This window comes from Penicillium mononematosum, assembly GCF_028829835.1.
Source record: "Penicillium mononematosum strain IBT 11891 chromosome Unknown utg000005l:1.0-9366267.0:1.0-9372171.0, whole genome shotgun sequence".
In the NCBI taxonomy this organism is placed as follows: Eukaryota; Fungi; Ascomycota; class Eurotiomycetes; order Eurotiales; family Aspergillaceae; genus Penicillium; species Penicillium mononematosum.
In genome coordinates, this window is record NW_026643275.1 from 7,894,179 (window position 1) to 7,921,105 (window position 26,927).

At 50.0% G+C, this 26,927-nt stretch overlaps 12 protein-coding genes across 12 annotated transcripts; 8 read left to right on the forward strand and 4 right to left on the reverse strand.

Moving 5' to 3' along the window:
• Positions 1-162: 162 nt before the first annotated feature.
• N7519_011196 (uncharacterized protein) lies at positions 163-3,631 on the forward strand (the record flags this gene model as incomplete). Its single annotated transcript, XM_057297969.1, has 2 exons — positions 163-255; positions 719-3,631. 2 exons carry the CDS (start codon positions 163-165, stop codon positions 3,629-3,631), a joined length of 3,006 nt encoding a protein of 1,001 aa, XP_057145851.1.
• Positions 3,632-3,970: 339 nt separating this feature from the next.
• N7519_011197 (putative mitochondrial methylglutaconyl-CoA hydratase (Auh)) lies at positions 3,971-5,025 on the forward strand (the record flags this gene model as incomplete). The annotated part of the gene is made up of 2 exons (XM_057297970.1): positions 3,971-4,335; positions 4,455-5,025. 2 exons carry the CDS (start codon positions 3,971-3,973, stop codon positions 5,023-5,025), a joined length of 936 nt encoding a protein of 311 aa, XP_057145852.1.
• A 1,075-nt stretch (positions 5,026-6,100) lies between these two features.
• N7519_011198 (uncharacterized protein) lies at positions 6,101-11,146 on the forward strand (the record flags this gene model as incomplete). The annotated part of the gene is made up of 4 exons (XM_057297971.1): positions 6,101-6,421; positions 6,522-7,152; positions 7,216-7,266; positions 7,671-11,146. 4 exons carry the CDS (start codon positions 6,101-6,103, stop codon positions 11,144-11,146), a joined length of 4,479 nt encoding a protein of 1,492 aa, XP_057145853.1.
• Positions 11,147-12,216: 1,070 nt separating this feature from the next.
• On the forward strand, positions 12,217-12,439 carry N7519_011199 (uncharacterized protein; the record flags this gene model as incomplete). Its single annotated transcript, XM_057297972.1, has 2 exons — positions 12,217-12,353; positions 12,379-12,439. The coding sequence occupies 2 exons, from the start codon at positions 12,217-12,219 to the stop codon at positions 12,437-12,439; spliced, it is 198 nt and encodes a 65-aa protein (XP_057145854.1).
• A 633-nt stretch (positions 12,440-13,072) lies between these two features.
• On the forward strand, positions 13,073-14,190 carry N7519_011200 (NAD(P)-dependent alcohol dehydrogenase; the record flags this gene model as incomplete). Its single annotated transcript, XM_057297973.1, has 2 exons — positions 13,073-13,711; positions 13,762-14,190. The coding sequence occupies 2 exons, from the start codon at positions 13,073-13,075 to the stop codon at positions 14,188-14,190; spliced, it is 1,068 nt and encodes a 355-aa protein (XP_057145855.1).
• A 466-nt stretch (positions 14,191-14,656) lies between these two features.
• N7519_011201 (uncharacterized protein) lies at positions 14,657-16,095 on the forward strand (the record flags this gene model as incomplete). The annotated part of the gene is made up of 2 exons (XM_057297974.1): positions 14,657-14,789; positions 14,846-16,095. The coding sequence occupies 2 exons, from the start codon at positions 14,657-14,659 to the stop codon at positions 16,093-16,095; spliced, it is 1,383 nt and encodes a 460-aa protein (XP_057145856.1).
• Positions 16,096-16,930: 835 nt separating this feature from the next.
• Positions 16,931-18,073, forward strand: N7519_011202 (Aldo/keto reductase; the record flags this gene model as incomplete). Its single annotated transcript, XM_057297975.1, has 3 exons — positions 16,931-17,367; positions 17,437-17,976; positions 18,034-18,073. The coding sequence occupies 3 exons, from the start codon at positions 16,931-16,933 to the stop codon at positions 18,071-18,073; spliced, it is 1,017 nt and encodes a 338-aa protein (XP_057145857.1).
• A 607-nt stretch (positions 18,074-18,680) lies between these two features.
• Positions 18,681-20,674, reverse strand: N7519_011203 (nucleobase cation symporter-1 family protein; the record flags this gene model as incomplete). The annotated part of the gene is made up of 6 exons (XM_057297976.1): positions 18,681-19,228; positions 19,297-19,367; positions 19,424-19,566; positions 19,623-19,998; positions 20,050-20,154; positions 20,235-20,674. 6 exons carry the CDS (start codon positions 20,672-20,674, stop codon positions 18,681-18,683), a joined length of 1,683 nt encoding a protein of 560 aa, XP_057145858.1.
• A 506-nt stretch (positions 20,675-21,180) lies between these two features.
• Positions 21,181-22,390, forward strand: N7519_011204 (isopenicillin N synthase family dioxygenase; the record flags this gene model as incomplete). The annotated part of the gene is made up of 3 exons (XM_057297977.1): positions 21,181-21,559; positions 21,633-22,279; positions 22,340-22,390. The coding sequence occupies 3 exons, from the start codon at positions 21,181-21,183 to the stop codon at positions 22,388-22,390; spliced, it is 1,077 nt and encodes a 358-aa protein (XP_057145859.1).
• Positions 22,391-22,468: 78 nt separating this feature from the next.
• On the reverse strand, positions 22,469-24,211 carry N7519_011205 (uncharacterized protein; the record flags this gene model as incomplete). The annotated part of the gene is made up of 3 exons (XM_057297978.1): positions 22,469-23,010; positions 23,069-24,135; positions 24,204-24,211. 3 exons carry the CDS (start codon positions 24,209-24,211, stop codon positions 22,469-22,471), a joined length of 1,617 nt encoding a protein of 538 aa, XP_057145860.1.
• Positions 24,212-24,813: 602 nt separating this feature from the next.
• N7519_011206 (uncharacterized protein) lies at positions 24,814-25,725 on the reverse strand (the record flags this gene model as incomplete). Its single annotated transcript, XM_057297979.1, has 1 exon — positions 24,814-25,725. The coding sequence occupies one exon, from the start codon at positions 25,723-25,725 to the stop codon at positions 24,814-24,816; it is 912 nt and encodes a 303-aa protein (XP_057145861.1).
• A 43-nt stretch (positions 25,726-25,768) lies between these two features.
• N7519_011207 (MDR family MFS transporter) lies at positions 25,769-26,653 on the reverse strand (the record flags this gene model as incomplete). Its single annotated transcript, XM_057297980.1, has 3 exons — positions 25,769-26,187; positions 26,255-26,335; positions 26,416-26,653. The coding sequence occupies 3 exons, from the start codon at positions 26,651-26,653 to the stop codon at positions 25,769-25,771; spliced, it is 738 nt and encodes a 245-aa protein (XP_057145862.1).
• Between the last annotated feature and the right edge of the window lie 274 nt (positions 26,654-26,927).

Consider the following 26,927-nt stretch of genomic DNA (forward strand, 5'->3'; position numbering starts at 1 on the left):
TTTGACGCGGTCCCCTCCGATGCGAATGAATGGGGGCCCCACAAATCAGAGGATTGAAAGTAAAGATTGGGAGGATGCGATCGCGGAAATAGATATTTGCTGGCGATTTAGTGTTGAGGTTGATACTTGGTTCGGAAAGCAACCGGAGGCCAAGTAACCTCGATGGGTAGGGCGTCACGAATCCTTAGAGAAGATGGGGATCGCGAAGAGCGAGGGGATGAAGATGAAAACCTTCACGTCACCACAATAAAAGAGGTGAATATGAGGTGGAAATAATTGTCAATAGAGACCAAGGTATTAGAACAATGGTCAATGCAATAGGCAACCCTCGAACAAATAGGGTCAAGTGTTCTCTTTTTTTCTGTTTTGGCTGGAGAGGAACGTTCACTTGCGCTTTTCGGAATGGCGCGCCTTCTGACGATCCATCACGTGACCCCATTTTCTGCCGCGATGGTTGTATTTTTCTGATTCTTGACTTGACTTTCTCTCATCTTCGGAGACAAATACATCTTTAAGCCTATTGGATGGGTCTGTGGCGTTCAGGCACTTTTACCCATGACTACGTTCATGGATGTCATCAGTTTTCAAGCATGCCCGAAGCCTTTCGGGAATATCGCGGCTAAGAGCAGACCTGCTCAATAGACGTTTATACAAGGTGATTTTCTTTTACATTCTCCCCGCCATTGGATACTGTGCTAAATAACTCGCCGTATAATAGGCAATCCCTCATCGTGACACCAAGTTTCCCATATATTATCCGCGCAATTCCCTAGCTGGCCTGAACCCAGGCAGTTTCCGTTCCTTTCAATCCACCACGTTCCTCAATGTGCCCGGGTCACTAGCAATCGACACTCAAACCTCACAATCCGATGATCACTTCAACAAAAAGCGGTCAAATCCCTTACTCGACAAACAATGCGCAACACTAACCCAAGACGCGGCGGATCGCCCAGTCGGAGAGAAAAGGCTTGGAAAGACCCCAAGCATCAGAGTGAAACCGAAGCCCGCCCAATATCTTTCCAAAGCTTTGCGAAACACTGGCCACGCCCTTGGATACGATAGCCAGTCAGCCTGGCTTGACCGGGCCTACTCCAAATATGCACACCAAACACAGAACGAGTCGAGGACAGTTGGCCGACCAAAAAAGCCGTCACTGCCGGTTATTCTTGGAGAGTACATACGAGAGGTGGACCCGTTGCTTTCGTCTGCGCCGGATAACCGTGCGGATAAGTGCTTGGATATCGCTCTTCAGAAAGTATTCAGAAGCACAAGTCATGACTACTTATCATCGCGTGGCTACGATTCCGCCGATGTGGCTGCTTGGGCCTGGATCATGAAGAGCCAGAACCCCCACCAGGCAATGGTACGGCTATTCTTGTTCGAAACTGACAGAGCCAAGTCTCGCGCTGCTAGTCCAAGCATCCCACCTTTTATCCCGCTGCATCTTTTGAGACAGCAAAACCTTAATGCCCACACTTTTCGTTTGCTCTTAATCCACTCTTTGCACCTCATGAGCGGACATACCTTCCCTGTCACTGAAACTCTGACCGGGGTTGCCGAACATGATCTTGAGCTATCCCCCGAGGACTTCCGCCCTCAAATCGATTCGGGCACCTGCATGATTTTGGTAGTTCGTTTAATCCGTCATGCTCGATGCGTGTGGCCACAATCACTTCTCACTATTGCACGTGCATTCGCTCGTTTCCTCTCAGCTCCAAGGGTGAATGATGCCGAGAGGTCAGTTTTGGTGACTAGACGTGATGATCGCGTCAAAACTGACAAGTTTAATCAATGTCTCTGGTTACTCTCTATACCGGCCAGCATTGCTCCTTACCGCTCCACATCTATCCAACAGCAAGCGCAATTTGAACTTCTTCGAGCCATGGCCATCCACAAGCCCGTCCTTCCCGTCACAAGACAAGGATATCGAGCAGTTGTTGCAGTCCAGCTCGCCCATAAGAAAACGTTTGAAGAGCGCCAGTCTGCTGAACTAAAAGCCCCATCATGGCCTCCGTGGAAGGAAGAGAAACTGGGAATCGATTCTCAGCGCGGGAATGAAGGGATGTTCAGTCGTGCGATGCAGGTACTCTCACAAATGAAAGATGCTGGCTACTCTCATCGTCTTTGGGAGGATATATCCTCGATTTTGGCGGGTTGGGACACAGATCACAGCCCGACGGTGCAGACAAGGGCTTTGATGCGTCGCCCACAAGCTTTACCAGACAGACATGGACCCAAGTCCAATCATCACGAAATATGGGTTGCTCGAATTCGGTCTACAAGGACTGTCCGCGAGGCCTGGGCGTGCTTTCTCTCCTATCAGGACCATGGTCTGCCCCCCAAGGGCGCCGTCTACGCTGCCATGGCTGAAAAGTTAATATACAGACGATACGCCATAGAACGCGACTTTGACCAAATGAGTCATGCTCTGCCAGGCGATGGCCGCGAAGTTCATCCCGAACCGGCTTCTGCCCGTGACATTATCTATGTGCCCACGGAACCACCTACCGTTGATGAGTTACTTGATCAGATGCGCGCACAGGGGCTTCGGCCTTCTGGGAGATTCCTCGGCCTACTTCTTCAATCTGCTACTTCTCTGCGTTCCGGATTGCATTATCTCCAATGCAGTGGCCTGACAAGTGCTCAAATCGAGGCGCTCTCCATTGTGCGGGCCAAACCTAGCAAATACCACACCTTGGATCTTGAAGCTTTTCATGAATTGCCGGATTTGGTATTCGCATCGTTCGTCAAGTTTCTATGCGCACATTCAAATATTGCTAGTCTGGATGTCGGCAATCGGAATATACTCACACCCGACCGTTTCCCGGGCTTGATAGCTGCTGACGGCTCGTCTGGGGCGGAAATTGACCTTGTCGCATATTCCGAAGAGCATCCAGGAAACCAGCATCACCCGAGGGCTTTATGGCACGCGATCCAATTGACCAAACTGCGACGTGCTCCTTACACCCCGACCTGGACTCACATTTTATCTGCCCTGACCCGTGAGCGCCTTACTGGGTATTATGGCTCAAGAAGCCGAAGTCTTCAGCGCATACTGGCCTGGCATCAGGCTCTCAGAGCATTGAGCTGGATGCGACAGCGTGATGTCGAACTGGGCGAGGAAGGATTCCGCATTTTATGCGTGGCGTTTACGAAAGCCATTGATGCTGCTCTCAGACACCCTGGCACTGCCGAACAAAGCTTTATGCTGATTCATAAAGCTCGTATTCGTCGTCTTAAGGCCAAAAACGAAGGTGATGACGATGTTGACACTTTGGTGCAGCACGCCCTGCAGGTTTTGAAGCATCAGTTTGATCATCTTGTTCTCCCAGCCTCCAAGACCTCGGAGCATGCGGAGCGAAGTGTCTTTGCAACAGAAATCACTTCCGGAACACAACTTAATGTCCCCTCGATGCTACAGATACCATCACCTGCCACGCTACATGCCTTTGTTCGGGCTCTGGGATCTGTAGGAGATGACGAAAGGGTTGTTGCATCTGCTGCACTGGATGAGTCGGTCAGCCGATCTATTGAAAGAAGCTGCAGACGAACACGCAAACGGAGACAAAATGATGCGTCGAACCCTTGTGGCGATCAGGGTGTTTTTGGAAAGACGACAGCAACGGATTGACGCGCGGGTACCATCGGACCTGATCGTGGAGGCATACGACCTTATCAGCCGGACAGGATGGGACTGGCCGAGTGATGCGGAGGTTACAGAGTACTGCCAGTGACTATGTATATAATATTGTAGTTTTAGAGGTTTTTTTTTTCCAATGTACATGATACCCCATATATCCCATTCATGTTGTAGCTTTCGGTAATCGTCGGCCTCGAGAGCTTTCCCCACACCCGAGCTCCGAGAACAACTTCTACCCGAGAACTTTTCAGCGTAGTGATCTATCTTTCTTTATCTAATATTACGGTCGAGTGCAGTCAGTCCCACTCGATCTTTTGAATCGCCTGCACAATGGCAACCATCATGTCACAGTGCCTTGTCCGCCTCTCCGCACCCCTCGCTCACCTTCGGGCGACCGCAGTGCCTACCCGGGTTTTTGTCTCTCGCTACAGCACCAGCACAGAAGAAGACATCATCAAGACCCAGCAGATTCCCGCCCCAGGTTCAGGGCATGTGCGCGTGCTGCAGCTGAACCGCCCCAAAGCCCGCAACGCGATTTCAACCCACTTGCTCGACACGCTCTCGAAACATGTGGACGCCATCGCCGCCGAAGGAGGCAACGGGCCAACCCGGGCATTGGTTATAGCGAGTAACGCAGACGCAGCATTCTGCGCGGGCGCAGACCTGAAAGAACGCGCCAACATGAGCCAGGCCGAGTGAGAAACAACCCCGTGCCCTGGTGCCCTGGTGCCCGGCGCCCGACGCCTGTTGCCCCGGGCTTGAAGCCCGAACCCACGCAAATACATGCAGCTAACCTCTCAACGCGACTATGCAGAACCGAAGACTTCCTCCTCAAACTCCGCTCCACCTTCAAAAACCTTGCCTCCCTTGAAATCCCCACCATCTCCGCCATCTCGTCCCTGGCGCTCGGCGGCGGCCTCGAGCTCGCGCTGTGCACGCACCTGCGCGTCTTCGCATCCTCCAGCGCTGTCGGTCTCCCTGAAACACGTCTCGCCATTATCCCTGGCGCCGGCGGCACATACCGACTGCCTTCGATCATTGGCGTGAACCGCGCCCGGGACATGATCCTCACCGGCCGTCGGGTGACCGGTCCCGAGGCTTACTTCATTGGGCTCTGTGATCGGCTTGTGGAGGTGCTGCCTGAGGAGGAGGCACAGGACGGCGTTGCGCGCGAACGTGTTCTCCGGGAGAGTATCAAGCTCGCCCTGGATATCTGTGAAGGTGGGCCTATTGCTATCAAGATGGCGATGCAGGCTGTCGGTGCCCATGCCCTGGGTGAGCGGGCGGAGAATACGGCCTATGAGTCAGTTGTCGAGACTGATGATCGGTATGAGGCGCTGCGCGCCTTTGTTGAGAAGCGGAAGCCGGCGTTCCGTGGGAGGTAATGTTATATGATTCGGGTTGAGTATGGAGTGACAGATGGAATATGTAGGAAAAGTGATCTTCCTAGGTAGACTATATTATCAAAATGGTATGTCCTATAATTCTATGGACTTTTATGTATAGATTCTTCTTGTTAGTCAAAAGAAGTGAAATTGATTTAAATAGACTTGAGTAGAATATTCAAGTAGACTGGTTAACATCCCCAGACGTCATGTGGACATAGTTCTGGTCATGAGGGCAGACGTAATAACCGGGTACAGAGAAAGGTAGTAAGTAGAGTTATCTCATAAGACAATCCAGTGACTATAAACAGTAAATAGTGTAGGTATAATATGTACTAGGATCTAGTCCTATACTTCCAAGATTGGATCTGATATCTTCTGTTTCCATGGTTGTACTTTAAACTTCTGCCTGATCTATACCTAGGTGTCTTGTTCTACCATACCTAGGTAGTTCTTACCCTACCTAGGTACATATGTACAGATATAATCATCAATAGGCTACAATATAGATGAAAATCGTGTAACTGAGATCCAAAATAGAAACAGGGAAACCCTGCAAGGTCTTGGGGCCAAAACTAAGGTGTTTCATTTTCCCATGGTTTGATCTACTGCATGACTCACTGCCCATATAGGAATATTGCAAGGCAACATACCCCGATCAAGGCATACTCAGCAATGATGCAATAATACACGTACATGTCTGCATGCATGTCTATGAATAACGGCAACTCGAGGCCTGAGTGGCACGGTACCTGGCAGGTTACCCGATCTGACAGGGCTGTGCAAGGAACCCCCGGGTTAAACTACCAATGGGCAAAACCCAAGACATGAAAAAAAAAGGTAGAAGAGAATAATATGCGGGCCGTCACCCGGGATTCACAACCGATGCAGAAACCCCATGGATCGACTGAAATAGTCCGGGTGACCTGGGTCAGGGGGGCTGCCCCCGGTTACCAGTCACCTGCATCACATTTATAAACCCCAAAGGCCGGACTGGTTTTTAACTTCCTTTTTTACTCAACTTCATATATTATGGCAATAGCATCCTGACTCTGCTGTTGTCCCATCCATTGCTATGTCCAAGCCCCGTATCGCCGATCCAAAGGCCATCAAGGCCTTTGGCTTGACGCAGATTTATACCCCGCGCGATGAGCCTACGATCGATATTGTCTTTGTTCACGGTCTGAACGGCCACCCTCATGATTCTTGGACGAGTAAAACCACCGGTTGCTTCTGGCCGACGGACCTTCTCCCGGACGTGCTTGCCTCACTGTGTCCCCGCATCCTCACTTATGGCTACAATGCGAATGTTACTGCTTTCACAGATGGAGCTTCGCGCGATTCGGTCGTCAGCCATGCTGAGACTCTTGCGTCCAGTCTCGCTGCTAATCGAAATGTAGGTCGACAGCTCAACTTTTACTTTTGCTTGCTCTTTCCCTTGATATCTTCTTGCTCTGGGATGGAGCTTCGAAAACTGACATCGTTTTCTGTTATAGTTGCGCGACTGCTCCAACCGTCCGATCATCTTCATCTGCCACTCGCTGGGGGGTCTGATCGTGAAGCGCGCCCTGATATACTCCCGTAGTCTCTCAAACGAGAAGACCGAGCATCTACGCTCTGTCTATGTTTCCACTTTTGGCATCCTCTTCCTCGGTACACCTCACAATGGATCTGACATTGCAAAATGGGGCTTATTGTTGCACAACATCTGCAATGCTGTGCTCCCTAAGAGATTTATGGAGGCGTCTCCGCAGCTTGTCAAAGCTCTGCGGACCAACAATGAAACACTGCAGCACATCAACAGTCTCTTCGTTGATATAATGAGTCGATTCCACATCTACTTCTTCCATGAGACGCGGTCGACCGACATGCATGGTACCCGCGAAGTGATCGTGGACGAGCACTCAGCCGCGCCGTACATGGAAGGTGTTGAGCGGGCGGGTATCGAGGCCGACCATAGCCACATGTGCAAGTTTGACGATGATAATGCGGCGGGATATGAGGTTGTGGCGGAGGCGATCCTTCGGTACTCACGTCAGGCTCCTGCGGTGATTACGGAGCGCTGGGCGGAAGAGAAGAAAGCCCGCACTCAGGAGAAGAAGGCCAAGGCAAGGGAAATCTACGACGGTGAGTCTTTTGCAAAATATGTATCTCCTTGATGTGTCTTCTTTTTGACGCTGACTATTGCAGCAAGAGTAGATGATTCCGCAAATCGGAGCATGCCTGATTTGAACAGAACCGGTACGGCTTCATACCTTCTCCCTGCACCGGAAGCGTCTGTCACGTTGAGGGACTATGAGATTGAGGAGCCTCCTATTCGATGAAGCTTTTCAGCAAGCCACGTTTGATTTTTTGTCTTTGTTTATTCTTTACTTTTACTTCGAGCTCAGTTTGCCCACGTTTGTCATTTTATGATGCTGTCTATGACTTGACCATTCGCTACCGAGTCAAAGCGCCAAATACATTTGCAAATACACTCTATTCTTTTTGATACAGTCCACAGTGCGCTCTGCCTCTTTGTACTTAGTTTATTCGTCTTGTCCCCAGGGTGGCTCCCATCTCATGTCCTGAAACTAGCTGACCTGCAATCGTCTCAATATGAGAATCATCACTTTTTAGAGTCATGCTGGCTGACTCTCTTATAGGCCAATCCATATTATCTCTACCGCGCGCCCCTGCGACAGAAGGCCGAAATTCCCCTGTATCTGATCTGGGAAACAGTGGATTTCTCCAACTCTCCCACTATTCCACCAAGGACTCGCCTTTATTCGTGGCACCTCCAGGATTTCATCCTAATGCTACTTTTTTCGGAATGGAGAAAGAACTTGAAGTGTTGCATAATCGGTTGTTCAAGGCCAAGGCGCGTCCGGAAAAGACAATGGCCGTACTGATCTCCGGCGTGCCAGGCTCCGGCAAGACACATCTAGCGCGCCAGTACGTGTTTACTCAGCGTGACTGCTACCCAGGCGGCGTATTTTGGATTGACGCCAAGTCCCGTGAATCAACGTACAGGTGCTTTTGGGAGATTGCTCAAGCAGCTACACTGATCGAACAGAAGGTGGCCGTGAACCCTGAGTATCATGAGACTGAAAAGTACGTGAATGCAGTCCGGCTCTGGCTTCAGACACGTCAGGATTGGCTCCTTGTCTTCGATGGTGTTACCTTCGATCGTGACGACGATATCAATAAGTTCAGGGAGGTTTTGCCATGGAGCAAACAGTGCAGCATTATATACACCTCGGTCGACACAACACTACGCAAAAAGCAGCGACTGTACGAGCCGTATTGTCTGATGATCTCGCGACTGCAAGTGGAAGATGCTTGCAAGCTCCTGTTTAAGGACCTTGGGATTACGCGAGCGACGCCTGAGCAAATCTCCAAGGCTACCCGGATAGTTGAGCACTACGAATGTCTGCCTTTGGCAATCCATGCAATTGGGCACCGTCTCAACGCAACGGGTAAACCGATTGAAAAGTATCATGTCAAATCTCAGGTGACGGACAAGAAGCTTGCCGAACCATTTTTGAGCATCATGAACGACTTGTTTCGGTTGCAGCAAAAGCAGGCGCTGCACTTGATTAATCTTCTGTCGTTTCTTGGCCACCAGGTGCCAGTGGGCCTTCTGAACCTCGGTCGAGCGGCTATGACCGCTGAGAATTTGGAGATTCAGACCAGCGCCCAGGCCGGAGAGGACCCTGATCTTGATACCACACTTGGAACTCTCATTCACTATGGGTTGATTGAACGGATTTCAGATGCTGACGTTTTCCAGCAGAGGTCGTCTGTGCATCGTTTTGGGGGCGATCGTATGAGCCCGGATGCAAAGACTGTTCCTGAACTCTCGGACTCCCTGACAGAGAGCAGTCAGGAAGGATTCTTCTCCAACTACCGTCATGAATCAGTGGTTGATGTAGTCAAGATCCACAGTGTGGTGCAGGGGTTCTGTCGTGATGAGCTCCGAATCAAGGACGAAGAGAATAAAGGGATCATGAACAAGAATGACCCTGGTTTCTTTGATACTTGGTTGATTGTTGCCACCCGGTTCCTCATCACGTCTTACGAAGCCGCTATGGGACGGATGGCTCACTACGAAGAATGTGGCCTTGTCCGGGACTACCGAGAGTACAAAACTCACGCTTCGCGGCTGCTTGAGCTCTTTCCAAAGAAGGCATCAATTAACCTCCATCCATTAATCGTTCGTGAGACACGGGAGAACTTGCGGCGGTTGACGAAGATCATAAGCAAAGAAATAGAGAACATGTCTCCAAGCTCCTCACAGCAGTCTATACGGAATCAAAAGTCGGTTTTCGACAGGTCAAGCAGCTCGTCATCATCCTTCCGCGGTTCATCAGCAGACGAAGGTCCATCGCGCCAGTCCACCTTCAACTGGAGTGATCTCGGGTCACCTCGAGCGGAGTCTCCCGAGGAGATGGGTATGCCACCTCCCCAGTTCAGACTAGAGCTTTTCCCACCGCATATATTCAGAGAGGCTGGATATGAATCCGAAGAAGGCTATGAAACGGATGGGGAAATTAAGGGGGAATTTCGAATCTCTCCAGCCATGTCGCAAATAAGTCAAACCACGGAAAAACCGAACAAGACACCTCCCTCATCGAGTCCTCCGCCAATAACTGGCCTATCGGAGTGGCAAGTGGTCAATCGACATTCAAAGCCAAGGTCGAATAAAGAGAATCAAACAAGCAAGCGGAACAAAGGCCCTCGTCGCTTTAGGGATACCAGGTTCGACACCCCACTGGTCAAACTGTCCTCCATCCAAGGAAAAGGATCATCAAGTCGGACAACCGCTGCTGAAACAGGGGGCTCTTTGGTGCCAGCTTCGGAGGCTGAGAAAGCACTCGCTGCAGTGCGTCGGTCTAGCAATCCTCAAGCGTCCGCTGACACCCCGCAGCCTGCGACCACCTCTCCACCAGCAAACAAAGAGAACATGCCGACGTATGCGAATGTGGCCACCCGACGAATGTTAGAGGTAGAGACCATGGCAAAACGCCCACCACCTGTTCCCACTTTGCAGGCTTTTGATCCAGCTAGCGGTTTGCATCTGAATGGCGGCTTGCAGATGAAACCGTCCACTGAGTCTCTCGACAGTCAAGCGGGCTACGCCTTTACGTCCCCGCTATACCATGACGTTTCGGATGAATTGATGACAGAGCCTCTCACTCGGTCAACCTACAGTGAGCCTGATTACAATACGATCAATCACCACCACGAAACAGATTTACATACCGCGCCTGGATCCCGGGCTCCTTCTCGGCGTGGTTCAGTGCCACATCTGGAGGTCCCACGAAGTCTATCTGCAAGCGTGCCATCCCTCCTTCCTTATCCACCACCGCTCCCATACGATGAGAACATCTCCGCCGCCATTCCAACCCTCAGAAGATCCTCTCAATTTGCACCAAGCTCAATAAATGCCTCAGGCGCTCCTAGACCTTCTCCCATTGCTCATCCATCCGCAATCATGCCGAGCGCATTGCCATCATCTAATGCCAAAGTACAGGTGAGCTCAGCCCCAGAGCGCTCCATTCCCGAGCCGATGTCGCGCGACTCTTCCGGGTACTCCCATCAATCGTGGGCCACAGAACCCGTGCGGTATCCCCCGCGGTTCTCACCCGTTCCAAGTTTCCAACAAGCTGCCGAAATGATCCCAAGCCCCCCATCAAGCATGCAACATCAACATCAACAACAAATTGCCGGGGCCGCTGGCTGGACAACCGAAATTCCCCTGGCGGGTAGTGCTCTCCAGCCAGATCCCACCTACCCCAGCCCGCCGGCGTCATCACATGGTCAGCTTGGCTCCATGGATGAGCGACTGAAGTACCCCGACCCCGGCTGGAACGCGGAGATTGAGCCAGTGCAATTTTTACATTTTGGCGGACACCGTGTTGACGTGCGGGATGCACGACTCAGGCTCAATGAATCGGCTCGTGTGGTGACACCAAGGCCTCAGCAGTATCAACTATATCATCCCAATCTGTCGGGTCCTTTGATTCAGCATGATGGGCAAGTCTATGCGCCTGCGCCGCGACTGGAGGTATATGGGACTCGTCCGAGGAGTGGGAGCTCCCCCGTGCACCCTGCTGGTTTGGGTGTGCGGTATTCATGATGGGAATATATTTTACTGTTGGTGTTTGGTGTGTTTTCAAGGTTTGCATTCTTATTGGTCTTGCTTCTTTTGCATTTGCATACACGGTTGTTACTTGGTGCGTTCATTCCAAGGTTGTCTTTTATACTTACTCATCTTGCATCTGCTCTGATTTTGCATAAAGGGTTTCTTTCATTTCGAGGCTTGGGTGATACCCAAAAGCATGGGGCGTGGAGTTTCGAGTTGATAAAAACTATAGCATCTAGAGCTTTAACAGAAGGGTATACCATTAACGCTTTCAATCAAATTTCCAAACCTCATTCATGTAGAATTGGGCCCTCATTCGGATATCCTAACCCCTTCCGGACCACGAACATTACTCTTGTATGTCTGACCCGGTGAACCCCAGAAGAAGTTGGCCATTTTACCATCCTTCTCTCGTCAGAGTTCCTTCTCCCGCGCATGAACTCTTCGACTGTGATCCTTGCTCTGTCTATTCTTGACTTTTTGTTCTGCTGTTTTTGCTGAATCTTTCCTGTGAACAATCTCACCAATCCATGTTGTAGATGAAGATTCCGCGGGTGTAGAATCTGATCAGAGTACTGGAAATTGAAACTCAAGTAGATATCAGGATCAGGTTGTTGGACTAGCAGTTATTAATGGTCTGGGCAAAGCGACAAGTCCTCGGTTCCCGACTGAGTTGATAATGCAACATCAGCGTATAGCTCCACTACCTAAAGTGATATTTAAAAGAACCTTAGAACATCTATGAATCCTTCTTCACTTCCTTCTTACCTCAACCTCACTTCACACTTCAAACCCCAACACATGGGTTCTTTTTGTGACTCTCCTTCTTACACACTGTTCACATTAATCCTCCAGGCCCATGCATGAGGTTGCAGAAAGCCTGCTCACTATGTACGCGAGCGACTCGCATTGATGGCACAGGCGTGTCTATGTACTGGGATTACTCCAATTTGCCATACCACGACATCCAATACGACAGCGGAAACTTGATTTCTCTTCTTCTTTCTTCTGTTTCTTCCCATCTTCATACCATCCAAAGCTTTTTTGTTTTGAAATCTTGAACAATGGCACGGTCTATTCTTGCTTTCTTCTTGGTGCTCGCGGCCATGGCCGCATATTGGCATACCGACCTCATCGAACTGGTCGGCAGTGTTGTTGTCGGAGCCATCGTGTTGGTGGTGGGGACGTGCTATTTTAGCAGGTAAGTTTACGATGTTTCATCACAGAGAGAAGTGCAGTTTCCTACAGAAGGCAATGCCCAATCTACGAATAGTGGCAGAAAACTGATCCGTTGTCTTTTAGGGTCAAAGTCACGAGACACGAAAGAGAGGCTCCTTCCACGCTACCTTCCACGCCAACTCCGCAACGTGTCGTTCCCAATCCACTGGATTGCATACTCCGGACATATCAACCTCGATCCTGAGCCCTTCCAGACTCCAAACACCGCACCAGCTCCAAACTGTCACTTGCAAACTCCAAACACGTTAAAGGAAGTGGAAGAGAGAGACTGTAGATCACCCGCTAAACTCGGTTTCTTTTGTATCCCAAAATTTATGACTGCGCAGTTAAGCTAGCTACATGCCGTATAAAGACAATTTCAACCAAATATTGAAGAAAAGAAGAAAACTGGGAGTGACGATAGATGTGTAAGCATCGGAGAGCTCCAGGGGCTAGCCAGGTTTGATTTGGTGGCGTTTTCCCCAAACGTCTGGTCCGTTAACCTCGTCCGGTTCGTCCGTTCTTCTTGTAAGAAGCTCTTAACAGTAGCTTTCAGACCCGTCGACCGCATTTCTCTTTTTGCCCCGTTACAGTACCAGCTCTTTCATTGTTGCGTCAAATCGCGCAACAACGCCCTAGTCTCCCTGCTTCTACCGTGCACTGTCCCCTTCGTTTATTCACCGCACACCAATAGCAGAAGGAATGACACCGAACACGCAGCTCCCAACCGTACCGCCGACCATGCGTGCCTGGGTACGCCGGCGGCGCGGCCCTGCTTGTAGCGCGCTTGAGCTAGCCACCGACTACCCAACGCCCGAGGTGCCCACTGGTTCGTCACCCGACGTCCTAATCCGCGTTTCAAACGTGTCACTACAGTACAGCAGTGAGATGATGATGAAGATACTGCCTAAACTGCCTTTCACCAGCCCGTGGGTCCCGGAGATTGAACTTTCCGGCGTGGTAGTAGCAGCTGGCGGGGGTGCACCGGCAGAAGTACGCGATCCTAACTCACACGTCATTGCCTTTCAGAACATTCCTAGCGCCGTGGTTATGGGCCACGGCGTGCTGGCAGAATATGTACGACTGCCTGGCTGCCAGGTCGCACGTATCGATGACGGTATTGACATGGCGTCGGCCTCGGGCATTATAGGGGCCGGTAGCACCGCGCTCAAGATGATTCGCACAGCAGGTGTGCGCGAAGGCCACACGGTGCTCGTGAATGGGGCTAGCGGGTCGGTCGGTTCGGTACTCGTGCAATTGTGCAAGCTGCGTGGTGCAAAGGTGGTCGGCGTTGCTAGTGGAGGCAACGAGGCCATGGTTCGTGAGCTGGGTGTAGATGAGGTAGGCACAGTTGTCAACGTTGCACAAGGAAATGACTAACATACAAATAGTTCATCGACTACCGCGAACATGGACCGCTTCCAGCTTACCTAGCGCATCAGTATGGCGACAAGCCGTTTGACTTCGTGCTTGACTGCGTCGGTACGCAAGCACTTTTTGCCAACTCCCCAGCTTATCTTAAGCCCGAGGGTGCCGTTGTAAATATCGGCATGCTCGAGGGCATATATGTGACGGCGTGCAACGTGCTGCTCAACAGCTGGCTGCCCATATGGCTGGGCGGCGTGCCGCGTCGCTATATAATGTTCAGCACGCCCCCATCGCGTGATGACGCAGTCTATCTAGCACGCTTGATTGAAGAGGGCCGCCTGCGTATCCCTGTCGATTCTGTCTTCGGGATGAAGGACGCTATACGCGCCTACGAGCGCATCGCCACAAAGCGTGCGCGTGGCAAGGTCGTGGTCAAGGTGCATGAGGATTAAGCCGCAGGCACGTCAAGGGCTTATAGGGCGGCTTATGTTTACAGAGATTTATCAGATTTGGCTTGTACGCTGTTCAGCACATTGTGGTGCCGAGTGGACCCGTATCTGAACTTTGATCATACTTGTCTGTCAGCGTACCGAGTCTGCTCGGAGGGCTTAAAAGAACGCGAGTAAACCAAACAGCGTGTCGTGAATTAGGACGGTAGAGGCAGTGCTAGGCTTCGCCAGGGCTTCACAATACAAATTATTATAGAAATTGATATTGTAGGAATTAGTTACTAGTTGTAGAAGGAGGTAATAGTAAAATAGTGGTTTGGAAGGCTATCACAATTTAGTATGGGCACTGTGCCAAGCCTATCGTGGTTAGAGTTTGCTGTGGAGCTGGGATCCATGGTTTCACTTCCCCACCTTCCAACCTACTTCCAAGGAACTATTCTATCCAGCTTCAAGCGACACAATGCACACAATGCCAATGCACGCCAACGATATGGCCTGGGAACAGGCCGAGAAGGTATCTCACAATTGGCTGCTTCAATTCCTCAAACTTGAAATCAAGAAACCGATCGCGATGTTCATCCTCAAGCACCATAGAGGAGACGGTACCGAGTTTACTATACTCGGGAAAGGTTCTTATAACATCTCCTTACGGATGTAGTACCAAAACAATTCTGTGGTTATACGGCTATCGCAGCCCGGTGCCGTATTCTTCCTGAGAAAAAAGTCGTTAACGAAGTTGCTATAATGCGATTTCTAGCAGATCAGACGTCGATATCTGTTCCTTTTATTCTTCACTCGGGGACGAAGGAGGAAAGCCCTCTAGAACTAAGCCCGTTTATTATGATGGACTATGTCGAGCACGAAGCAAATATGTACGGCGCTCTTAATACTCCCGGATGCCCGAAAGAGGAGCGTGGAATTCTAGACCCGAATATCAACGAGGATACGCTTGAGTTTTTATATGGTCAGCTAGCGGGTGTCCTACTCCAGCTTTTCAAGAATTCTTTTCCCCGTATAGGATCTCTCACTCAGATCGATGACTTCACCTGGGAAGTATCGCGGCGACCCTTATCAATGAATATGAATGAACTAGTACGACTAGGTTGCCTACCACGCTCTAAGCTTCCGAACACCATATTCAGTACAACATCTTCTTATCTTGAGGCCCTAGCGGACCTTAACATCGAGCACCTATTGCACCAGAGGAATGATGCTGTGGAGTCAGCAGATGACTGTCGACGCAAATTTGTGGCGCGACAGCTTTTCCGTAAGCTCGCTAGAGAAAAGCGACTTATCGTTTCGCCATTTGAGCACGGCCCGTTCAAACTCTGGTGTGACGATTTCCGACCGGCGAATGTACTACTCCATGAGAACATGAAAATTGCTGGAGTGGTAGATTGGGAGTTCGCATATGCAGCGCCAGTTGAGTTTTCTTATGCGCCGCCTTGGTGGCTGCTTATCGAGAGGCCCGAGTTCTGGCCAAATGGCATAGACGACTGGGAGGATGTGTTTGCACACCGCTTGAAGACTTTTCTGAGAGCGATGAGAGATTGCGAAGACACAGAGATTCAAAAAGGTCACTTGAAGGAGAACGACCGCCTCTCTAGCCATATGCAGCAGAGCTGGGATAGTGGAACTTTCTGGATCGTGTATGCGGCGTTGCATAGCTTTGCATTCGACGCAATCTACTGGCAGAAAATCGATCCGATGTTTTTCAAGGCTGCTGAAAATTCCGAGACAGCTTGGAAGGAGAGGCTCGGCCTACTGGGTGAACGGGAAATACAGGAGATGGAGCAACTGGTTGCTAGGAAGTTGGAAGAGATGAAAACCAGGGTTTTGGAGTGGGACCCGGATGAGTATACTGTTGAAGCAATAGCGAAGGCGGCTGAAGCGGATAGAGCCCACTAGATCGAGAGCAACGGGGAAGAGACTGAAGCCGATGCTGACCGGCCAAATGGATGAGCTCTACTAGTCGTCCAAGAAGTCGGAAAGCTAAAAGGAGCATGTTTACAGCAGATCCTAGGGACTCCTAGGTGCCGTCGCTGCTCGAAGGACGGAGATCGTGCCACTAGGGAAGTGGAACCTGTTCGTTCAAGTACACTCCATGGAATTCCCACTAGGTTATATGTGGACTACTGTACCTATGGGCTTCGCTTTCCGAGGCTGCGGTGTGCTGCGAGCCGCTTTGCTGCCATGGAGATGGCTGACGCGTGCATGGCGAGTAGGAATATCCATTCAGCAAACCAAGGCAGTTCTTGTCCTTTTCGCCCCAGATTCTCGATCACGACGGCCCCTGTGATCTTTGACATACGACAAATTGCATACCCAGTAGCGGCTTAGGGGCTGGTTTGGAAAATAAGTTGTCCTATGAATCCGAGTGAAACCGACCAGCAAAGTTGTTGTATTTTGTTCCACGGATATATAGCCAAGAGAGAGTGGATTACTTATTTGCTTTGGTCGGAAATGCAGCAGGTTGATCGTGGTGCGTCAATGTGGATTCTGAGCGATGTCGTTAACTCCGTGCTTAACTCCGCCAAAATACATCATAAAAGATAACTATGCTTCTAATTGCGTTCATAAATTGTAACTCATTGAACGGATCCCGGCACTGGAGTGGTTTGTTAGTTCTTTAATTTCTTCTGTGAGCACATATTTAAGGAGTGTCACCCTCCCAAGCCTAGCGTGTTGTTCTGTTCATAAACATTCTCCCTCTGATCATATATCCTGAAGTCTCCACCCAGCAATGTCTATCCCCACTCGAGTCCTTGGTCGAAATGGCCCCCAGGTCCCTGCTGTTGGCCTGGGCCTGATGAGTATCGGTGGCATCTATGGTCCAGCAGGCTCCCTTGATGAAAAGGTCGCTTTGCTGGAGCATGCGCATGCCACTGGACAGTGGTTCTGGGACACTGCCGATGTGTATGTCGATAGTGAAGATATCGTTGGCGAATGGTTCAAGCGCTCTGGCAAGCGTGACGACATTTTCCTTGCTACAAAATTTGCTATCCAGCGGGACCCGAACGTGGGCACGACTGTCCGCTCTGATCCCGAATATGTCAAGCAGGCTTGCGCAAAAAGCCTCAAGAGACTTGGTGTTGACACAATTGACTTGTACTACTGCCACCGTGTGGATGGAGTGACGCCTATTGAGAAGACTGTTGAAGCTATGGTGGAGTTGAAGAAGTAGGAGAACTTGTGCCCGCCTCTCCGATATCACTAAATCGGCACATTGCTAACGGGTTGAGTTTACAGCCAAGGAAAGATCCGATACCTCGGCCTGTCTGAAGTTTCAGAAGCGACCCTCCGCCGAGCCCATGCCGTCCATCCTATTACCGCATATCAAGTGGAGTACAGTGCCTTTGCTCTAGATATCGAGTCACCCACCGTCAACCTCCTAAAAGCCTGCCGCGAGTTGGGTATTGCGGTCGTGGCCTATAGCCCTGTCGGCCGTGGAATATTGACTGGAGAGATTCAGTCTCCTGCTGATTTCCCCGAGGGCGACTTCCGTCGCGTGGCGCCTAAGTACTCGGAGGAGAACTTCCCAAAGATCTTGGAGCTTGTGGAAGGACTGAAGAGTGTGGCTCAGGTGCATGGAAGCACCCCTGCGCAGGTTGCCATTGCGTGGCTACTTGCTCAGGGACCCGACATCTTCCCCATTCCAGGAACCAGATCCACTAAGAGGGTCGATGAAAACACCAAGTCTGCTCTGTTGCAGCTGACGGACAAGGAGGTCAAGGATCTCCGGGACTTGGTAGAGCGAACGGAGATTGCTGGCACTCGATACCCTGCTATGTAAGTTGCCTTTTGCCCTTTTTAATGCCTGAGCTTCCTTACTGATGGCTGGTATAGAATGATGGGTAATATCCTTGCCAATACACCGTCGTTGTAGACGAATGGCAGTGGCTTGAGGCATTTAATATGTATTTACAACTCTCAGTTCGATTAGATCCAATGTCCATTATGCAGCGAAGTCCGATAATCTCTAATTACCGCTGGCCTGGTTCGCCACATTTTATCCAGGTTATTTGAGGCTGGTAAAAGCCACTAAGTGGATCATGGAACCCATTGTGCCGAAATATAGCTGCCAGTGCGCCATATCGTATTTTTCTATACTAAGTTTTGACAGCCCTCCACACCAATAACTCGCTATTATCTTCTTCGTACAAGTTTTAGTGATTAATTCCTACAATATCGACTTATATAGGGTCAGTTTCTACAATATCTCAATTCCGATAATAAGAATAGTCGGCCGTAGTCTTCTCAGTGGACTCGACAGCGTAAAATGGATCTTAAATTGTGCATATAGAGGTAACAGAGGCAGATATCTGCCATACAGTCTCCACCTTCTTTTGACTAGAGAAACTGTAGACTGTATAAATAAAATGAAGATCTCACATTTTCTGCGTACACCATCTGCAGGCATTAGATTACAGTATCAAAAATTAATGTGCTTCCTTCAACATAAACACCCTAAAATCCCAACAGGACATATCTCATTAAAACGAACCCTTTTCGCCATTAGCTGCTGCTCTAGTAACCGCAACAGCCCCCTTCTCCGCAAAACCGGGCTCAAGACCATCAGTAGAAACCCCATCAATCCCGGAAACATCACTATCCTCCACAAACTCTTTAGGCTCCATCCATCCAGATGCCTGCTTCATATCGGGCGGAGCAGAAGCCAAACATGACACGTAATAGACGACAAATCCGATTATCAGGCCGGTGGGGTAAGCGATATAGTAGAATCTCTGGATGGCTAGAGGCGCATCGACACCCATCTGGAAAAGAAACCCGTAAAAGTTCGGCGCAACGGCAATAATGTAGGCCAAGAATGCTCGCGGGTTAAATCCGTGGAAGTACCGGTACGGACTTGGACGTGAGACGTACAGGGCTGGAATGTTAAGTAGCCCTCGGCGTATTAGGTAGTAGTCGCAGATGAGAATGCCGGTGATCGCTGATAGGAATATTTGGTAGGAGGAGAGGAATGTGATGAAGATTGAGGCTGATGCGAGGAGATACCAGGGGCAGATTGCGTAAGAGAGGACTGGGTTCGATTGTTAGTTTGTGTTGAGACAAATGGGGTTGTTCAAGTTTCTTTGATTCTTTTCTTACCGGCACAGATGAAGAATCCTCGTTTGATTGAAATGTATTTTGGTAGCAGGGCTGCAATATCGTTACCCGCGCTGAGGATTGTTAGTATTTGGCATAGGCATAGAAAAGGGTGACAACGGGTCTTTACGGGATGGAGTTCTCAAAAATGGCAGAGAAGACAGTCGAATAAACGAATGCCAGAGCAATGAAAGCACAGGCCGTGCGGTTGCCAGAGGTGTATCGCTCTCCTTCCATCAATTTATCTAAGAAGTTCAGCGGGTTCCAGATGAGCTAGAGAGCTTCGTCAGTCTATAGCTCCTTTTAACAAGGGACTTGATATAACAAACCTCTCCAAATATGGCTTTGCTAGCTGATGCGATGAGATTTCCCAAAACGGCAACCAAGAAGTTCGACAGCGGGAAACTAACAAACTGGCCAATGAGGACGTCATTAGGCTTCGTAGCATATCGCTGGAGATCGGACGCATTGGAGATAAAAGTTCCGCAACTCGCGAGTCCCAAGAAGAGGAACTTGAATATGAGATAACTTTTCTCGGTGCCCTTTATCTCCGAGGGTGCATTGATTGACTTCAAAGAGCCACCAGCGAGAGACACAGTCCATCCCAACATAGCAAAGGCTGCGCCAAAGTAGACGACGACTTTGATATAAACGAGCGACTTCATCTTTGGTACAGGCACCACTAAGAATGCGCAATTGATAAGCCTACAGAGACTGGTTAGCAATAGATAAGCATTGAGATACTAGTCAACGTACCAGTAGATGAAGAAACACATCATTTGTGCTGAAGTTAAAGCCGATTTAGATCCCATCTTATCCGGGATATTTTCAATAGAAGGAAAGATAGCATGGAGAAAGACACTGGGAATAGACGTCAATAACCCAACTTTCAGCGCTTGCTTTACTGTAGGAAAGAACCGGGTTAAGAAAAGAAGACTCACTATAAGCATTGCCCTCCCTGAACGGAATTGACACCGTTCCATACAACCGACATGGCCGCACGATTAAAAGTCGGCCACAGTGCTCCCCAATGCCCAAAGCTGGAGCGACAAAGAACGGGGAACGGAATGCGATACATGGCGCCAGCACGCCCATTAACAGCCATCAAGGCCCCGGCAAGAATCTGACCACCGAAGGAGCATCCGATTGCTTCCCACATAGTCAATCCCATGGACATTCCCGTGGAAGCTGTGTACAGATTGCTGACGTTCGCAGTCGCAGAGAACCAGAACATGATGTAAGTGAGTTGGGACCATGTTCGATCCTTTACTGGTGTTGGTCGGATAGAGTCATTGTCAAGCATAGCAACGGGGCGAGCGATGCCATCTCGTTGAGTTCTTTTCACTATTAGGATTTCGTGAAGTCGCGATAGCTTGGACATGGTTGAGATTGTATATCGGGTGGGGGTAGATAGAGAGTGGAGAACAGGTAAAAGATAAAGATGGTCGAATTCGAGTGCTAATCTTATTGATGAGCTCTGAAACGTGAATAAAGGGGGGAAGGGGGTGACAGGGAAGTATGCGCAGGATATATCGTGTTTATTAGGGCTACTTGGCTATTTAGAGTGGCCAATGGGTTGATAAGGAACCACCCGCGCCTGTCCACTGACCTGCAAAACACTCATAACACTATCCAGAGAGGTATCGATGCTATCTCACAAGAGCAAAAGTACAGAAAGTAAGCCTATCTTGGCTTATCATTACAGCCAACCACATGTGCATGTGGCCTTATGGAGATAACCTCGGCGATTGCCGTGCAACGCTTCTCCGACGGTTATCGGTGGATTTTTGACCTTCTAATCTTCCGAACATATTGCGGGGAGAACAACCGGGAATAAATTCAGCATCCTCGAGTTAGTGTTGGCCATTGTTGTATGTCGCACTAATCATGGCAACCCTAGTCGAGTACACTGAAATTGAACTCCTCACGCTCAGCGGGCCAGAATTCCGCCGAGTGTCAACTGCCCCTCCTCGCTTACCAACGGAGGATGAGATCCCGGTCATAGATATCGCTTCGATCGACAAGGATCTAGAGGCGAGAAAGACCATCGCGTCCAAAGTCAAGGCAGCGGCTGAGAACACGGGATTCTTCTATATCAAAAACCACGGGATCTCAGAAGAACTCATTCAGAATGCCCTATCCCAAGCGAAAGCTTTCTTCGACCAGCCAATTGAAAAGAAACAGCTAGCAACAAGCAAGACTCAAAAGAACGCAGATGGATGGCATGGGCTGGGGAGTACCCAGATTAATAAAACCGAAACAAGGGGTAAACACACCTCCCACACCTATGCAGGGTGTGTATCCTTGCTATATTGGGAATGACTAACAATGATGACCAGATCGCAAAGAGACATTCTCTCTGCGCTACAATCCCAAAAACGATCCAACTGTCTCCGACCCGGACGCACTGTCCAGTGACGATGACTTCCCATGGGATACAACAAGCCATCTGCCTGGATTCCACGAAACAACAATTGAATTCTATCATCGGCGCCTCACACTCGCGCGCAAGATGATTCGTATCTTCGCGCTCGCTCTCGATATGCCAGAAGACTATTTTGATGCGGTGACCACGAACCCCGGCGCAGACGGGCTTTATGTACACTACCCCGCTACGCCAGCCGATAAACTCGAGGAGAACAATGACGACGTCGACGTCGGCATTGGCTCGCACACCGATATCCAGTGCGTCACTCTTCTGTGGCAGGATATGTCCGGCGGTTTGCAGGTCCTGTCTGCCAGTGACGAGTGGCTCGATGCTCGGCCTATACCTGGCACGCTGGTGGTTAATATTGGCGATTTCCTCCAGCGTCTTTCGAATAATAGGTTCAAGTCCACGGTGCATAGGGTTTATAATCGTCAGCCTACCTCCAGGTACTCGATGCCTTTCTTCCTGGGCTTCAATCCGGATTCGGTTTGTAAGGTTGTGCCCTCGTGTATTGATGAGGATCATCCTGCGCTTTATGGGCCTATCTCTTGTGGAAAAGTAAGCCCTATCCTCATCTATACTTGTCCGGCATTGGACGTGTCTAACATTTACGTGTAGTGGCATCGAAACCGAATTGAACTCGCACACGGAAAGCCCATTTCTGATTGAAGATAAGAATTACTCGGAGAGAGATGTATTCCAATTTAATTTACCCGCAGATAATAGACAATGCGACTTGTATAGGTTTCAAAATTGTTGCATAGAGCCATTCATCCCGTCCCATTCAGAAGCAGGCATCGAGTCGATAAACCGAAACGGCGCCCAGTCTGCGACCGGCCCTGCATATGTATAAAAGGTGTCATCGGGAACTACTGCCACTTTCGAATCCAACAGATCCTTTGCCTTCTTCTGCACGACATTCGTCGCCCAGCTAAATACTCCCTCGATGCTCTTGGGGATCCTAGCCTGCGTCCGAACATCTTCCATCAACGTATATGTCGCGTGCACATCTGATATGCTCGCGCAGTACTCTGCTAGAGTCACGCCCGCATATGCGGTAAGCAGGTAGTCGTATGTTGGTCTAACAAACGCAGTATCAGAGGTACAGAGGACAAGGATCTCTCTCAGTACCAGCTGAGCATGACGAATGACCGTTTCGGTCAGCCCGTTGATACGCTCATTGCGCATCAGAGCGTCGGGAGGCGTGGACTTATTCTGCTTTGCTAGTTCCCATCGAGATAAAATGAGTGATGCACAACAGTGCGCCCATCTTAGGATACTGTTGCCTTCTGTGTTTAGAAGTTAGCTTTGGAAACCCTGCCAGCACGGTTAAATTAGCTTGCTCACCTCCAAGATATTTGCGTCCCCATCCATTGACCATCTCCCAAGCCTCTGACACTGAACTGACGGTGTGATAGATGGCTTCGTACAGGTGAATGTAGAGCTTGAGCTCTGCTGCAATGATGTGGTCGAACGTTTCAAACCCGGGATACTTGACAACTTCCGTCCACGGATGAAGACGTTCGCATGGAACCACTGAGGGCCGACCGGTGCCAATTGCGTATCTTGAAACCCAGTCAGCTGTGATCTTCACGTGTCTCACGGGGTTTATCACTGTAACTTCGAAGGGTACGTACTTCAGATGCACCAGCGACGCCTGAATCCACATCCTGCACATGTTCCGACTCGTTTTATCGTGCAAGCCCACCAGAGACACAAGCTCAGATAGAGGAAAGCTGAGCATGCAGTGGGTAATGGTCGTGCTGCTCATCAGCCAGCTATCAATATACCTACCACCTGGCACGAGAGGCCCAAAGCTCCAGGCGCTGAAGATAAGCATGGCGTGTATGGTGGAGAGATCGATGGGCGTATCTAGAGTCTTCTTGCCCAAGTGGGTCTTGACCAATGTATGAAGGGTTATGTGCAAGTTGGTGCGGTTTAGACCGGCCGTTGCTCGCATACCTGCTAGAAGACATATGGCGAAGAGCAGAGGATGCTCCTGTTTGAGAACCGCCAGGGTTCCATGTGGAAGTGGGTACCATGAGGTTATCTGCTCGAAGCCGTGCTGAAGAACACTGGCGAAGTTGTCCGAGTCCAAGCCCATTTCGGTCATATGGCCCCGGAGCGTGTCGTTTTCCCCGGTTATTACGGGCTCGGTGATTAGACTTCCAACGTGGCGGACGACTGTGATCGGTGCTGGTTGGATGTCGGTGGTTGCCGATATATCTGTCTCTGAGGGCACGTGCATAGTGGCTTTGGCTTTGCTATCGTTAATATCTTTTGCTGGGTTTAAATTACTGCCCATGGCTCGCATTTCATTGGCAGGGTCTCTTGTCATAGACCGGTCATTGCCGAGAAGGTGAGATTTCAGTAATTCTTTCATCTCAGCGAGTGAAGCTTCGATAGCATCAAGCCTGGTAGTTATCAGTCAGTAATCAGAGCCTAGGTCTATACAAGCGGAGTTAGCAATACCGGGCTGCACAATGGCATGTAGTAGGCTGCGCAGAGTTTCTCTCTGATCTACCAATGAACGCTGAATCTGGGCTAGTGATAGCAGATGTGGATGGAAGAGAGCATTCAAGCCTAATTGGTGACCGATTAATCCCCAGCAAATCCTCAATAAAAGACGGGGTTGTATTGGGCCACCCACCTTAGAGAGATGCACCGAGCACATTGTCTCGAACCCGGAAGGACCTCACATCGTGTCTTCAATCGCCGACACGGCTGGCAGGACAAAATCCGTCGCTTGGTCGGCATTTCATAGATTGGAATGTGCCACAGGATCACAAGATATTGTGAAGTCAACCTGAAACTCGATGTTCTCCGCTGCTTATCTGGGGTTAACAGGACGCTAAGACGTCTTGGGTTAGCTGCCCAGCTGCACAGCTCCCGAGGTCCACGGGTGGCAGTTTAGGGTTATCACTGGCCGATAAGCAGGGAGTTACATTTAACGAAGAAGTGAAATGAGCCTAAGGGTATTCAATTCATCTAATACGTACATGAAATTGGAAAGGGGTTCCTTTTCAAAGAATTTAGGGATCCTAACATGCAATAAATAAGCTAGAACGAAGAAATTGGTCGCAGAAAATCAATCATGCTGCTCCTGCGGTAATATTCTTTCCCTTGACACTCTTCCACTCCACACACAAAGCACCGATGATGCTGATGGAGGCCACAGCTGCACCGACAATGAAGGTCTGGGTGAGAGCGTCATTGTAAGCAAGCAGGACTCCGGGTAGGTCGGCCTTGTCGACGACACTGTGAAGGCCAGTGGCGCCAGTCTCGAGGATCAACGCCGTATCCACGTTGGGGGTATAGTTGGCGAGATACTCAACAAGCTTGTTCCTGAAAACGGTGTTTCCGATAGAAACAAAGAGAGCACCGCCAAGAGTCTGGGCAAAGACGATGATGGACGTGCCAGTAGGTATATCAGAAAGATCAAGAACAACCTGGACAGCGATCATAGATTGCTGCATACCAGCACCGGCCCCGGCCCCGGCAATTATCTGGTAGCCGATCCAAACAGCTTTGGATGTGTTTGTGTGGAACATACTCATGAGACCGTAGCCGATAGAGAGGAGGATTGTACCGAGAATCATGAAGGGTGTGTAGTAACCGATGCGGGTGACGATGGCTCCCGACAAGAGGGAGGCAACCACAACGGCAATCAGCATGGGTAGATTCATGATACCTGAGCTGACGGGGCTGGCATCTTTCACGGCTTGGAACCAGATGGGCAAGAAGTAGACAGAGGCGAGGAAGGCAGCACCGAGGCAGAAACTGTAAAGGGCAGACGACCAAACAGTGCGGCGGAAGAAAATTCGTGGTGGCACTGTAGCATTGTCTTTCTGTGTGTACTGGACAAATAGAAAGACGAGAATGAGAACACCGAAAAAGCAAAACAACAAAATGATACGCCAGCTATCCCAGGCATAGATGGTGCCACCCCATTGCAGAGCTAGCAACAAGCAGACGATGGCAGGGAGGAAAAGAGCTGTACCCATAGGGTCAAACTTCTTAATGCGCTCCGCCCATGTCGATTCTTTGTTATGGGGGGTTGGGGGCAGTGAAAAAGATTGTAATAACCAGAACAGTGACGGCTCCGATTGGAAGGTTGATGTAGAAACACCAGCGCCATGTCACTTTGTCGGTGAAAACCCCGCCGAGCAGAGGCCCAGCCACGGACGAAATGCCGAACATGCCGCCGATACAGCTATTGTATAATGGTCGCCTCTTCAGGGCCACCGAATGGGCAACAATGATGAGCGAGCCCGAGAAAATTCCCGCGGACCCAATGCCAGCAACGGCACGGCCCATGATAAGTGTCAGACTGCTGTTGGCAACGCCGCAGATGAGACTGCCCAGCTCGAACAAGCCAATGGCGAAGAGGTATGTCCATTTGACATTGAAAAAGGTGTAAAACTTTCCGAAAAGTAGCTGGAGCGAAGCTGTGGTGAGAAGGTATGCTGAAAAAGTAAAAAAAAAAGGATCAGTTCAGCCCCATCACCTAGGTCACCTCGGCCTCTGACATACCGCTTCCATACCAGCCAACGTCCTCGAGGCTGTGGAATTGGACCGTGATCTTTGGGATTGCGGTAGCAATGATGCTGTTATCTATAGGGTAAGAGAATATGCGTTAGTCGTGCCCTGCGGTAAACTTCCAATGGCTAGAAGACAAGGAAGTGTGGACGTACCAAGAGCAACTAAGAACACGCCCAAACACAATGCCAGTGTGATCAAAGCAAGCTGGGGACCCTTTGGATACTGGGGGCCCTCACACGTGGTAGGTCCGTCTGCTGGGTGCTCGGCACTGAGCTCGGCCTTTTCAGTTTGGCCTACCTTTTCCTGCTCGGTGGGGACATCACCGGTCAACGTCTTCTCGACGTGTTGCTCAGAAATGTCAACGTGACTGGAGTGTGTTGTGGACTCCATTTTCAGCGAGTGACTTTGTGCACCGAAGGGCAACGCAGTAGAGATAGATCAAGTGAGAACAGAGTGCGGGAAAGAGAAAAAGCAAAACAGATGTTTTGATGAAGGGGGTGAAAGAGAGAAGGGTGAAAGAGAGAAGGGTGAGAGAGAGAGAGAGAGAGAGAGAGAGAGAGAGGAGAGAAGAAAACGTTTCCAGGGTTGCCCAGGTGAACTTAACCATCGCTGACATGAGGGCCAGGAACCTTCCAAGGTTTTCCGCCGATTGGAAGGAACAGGT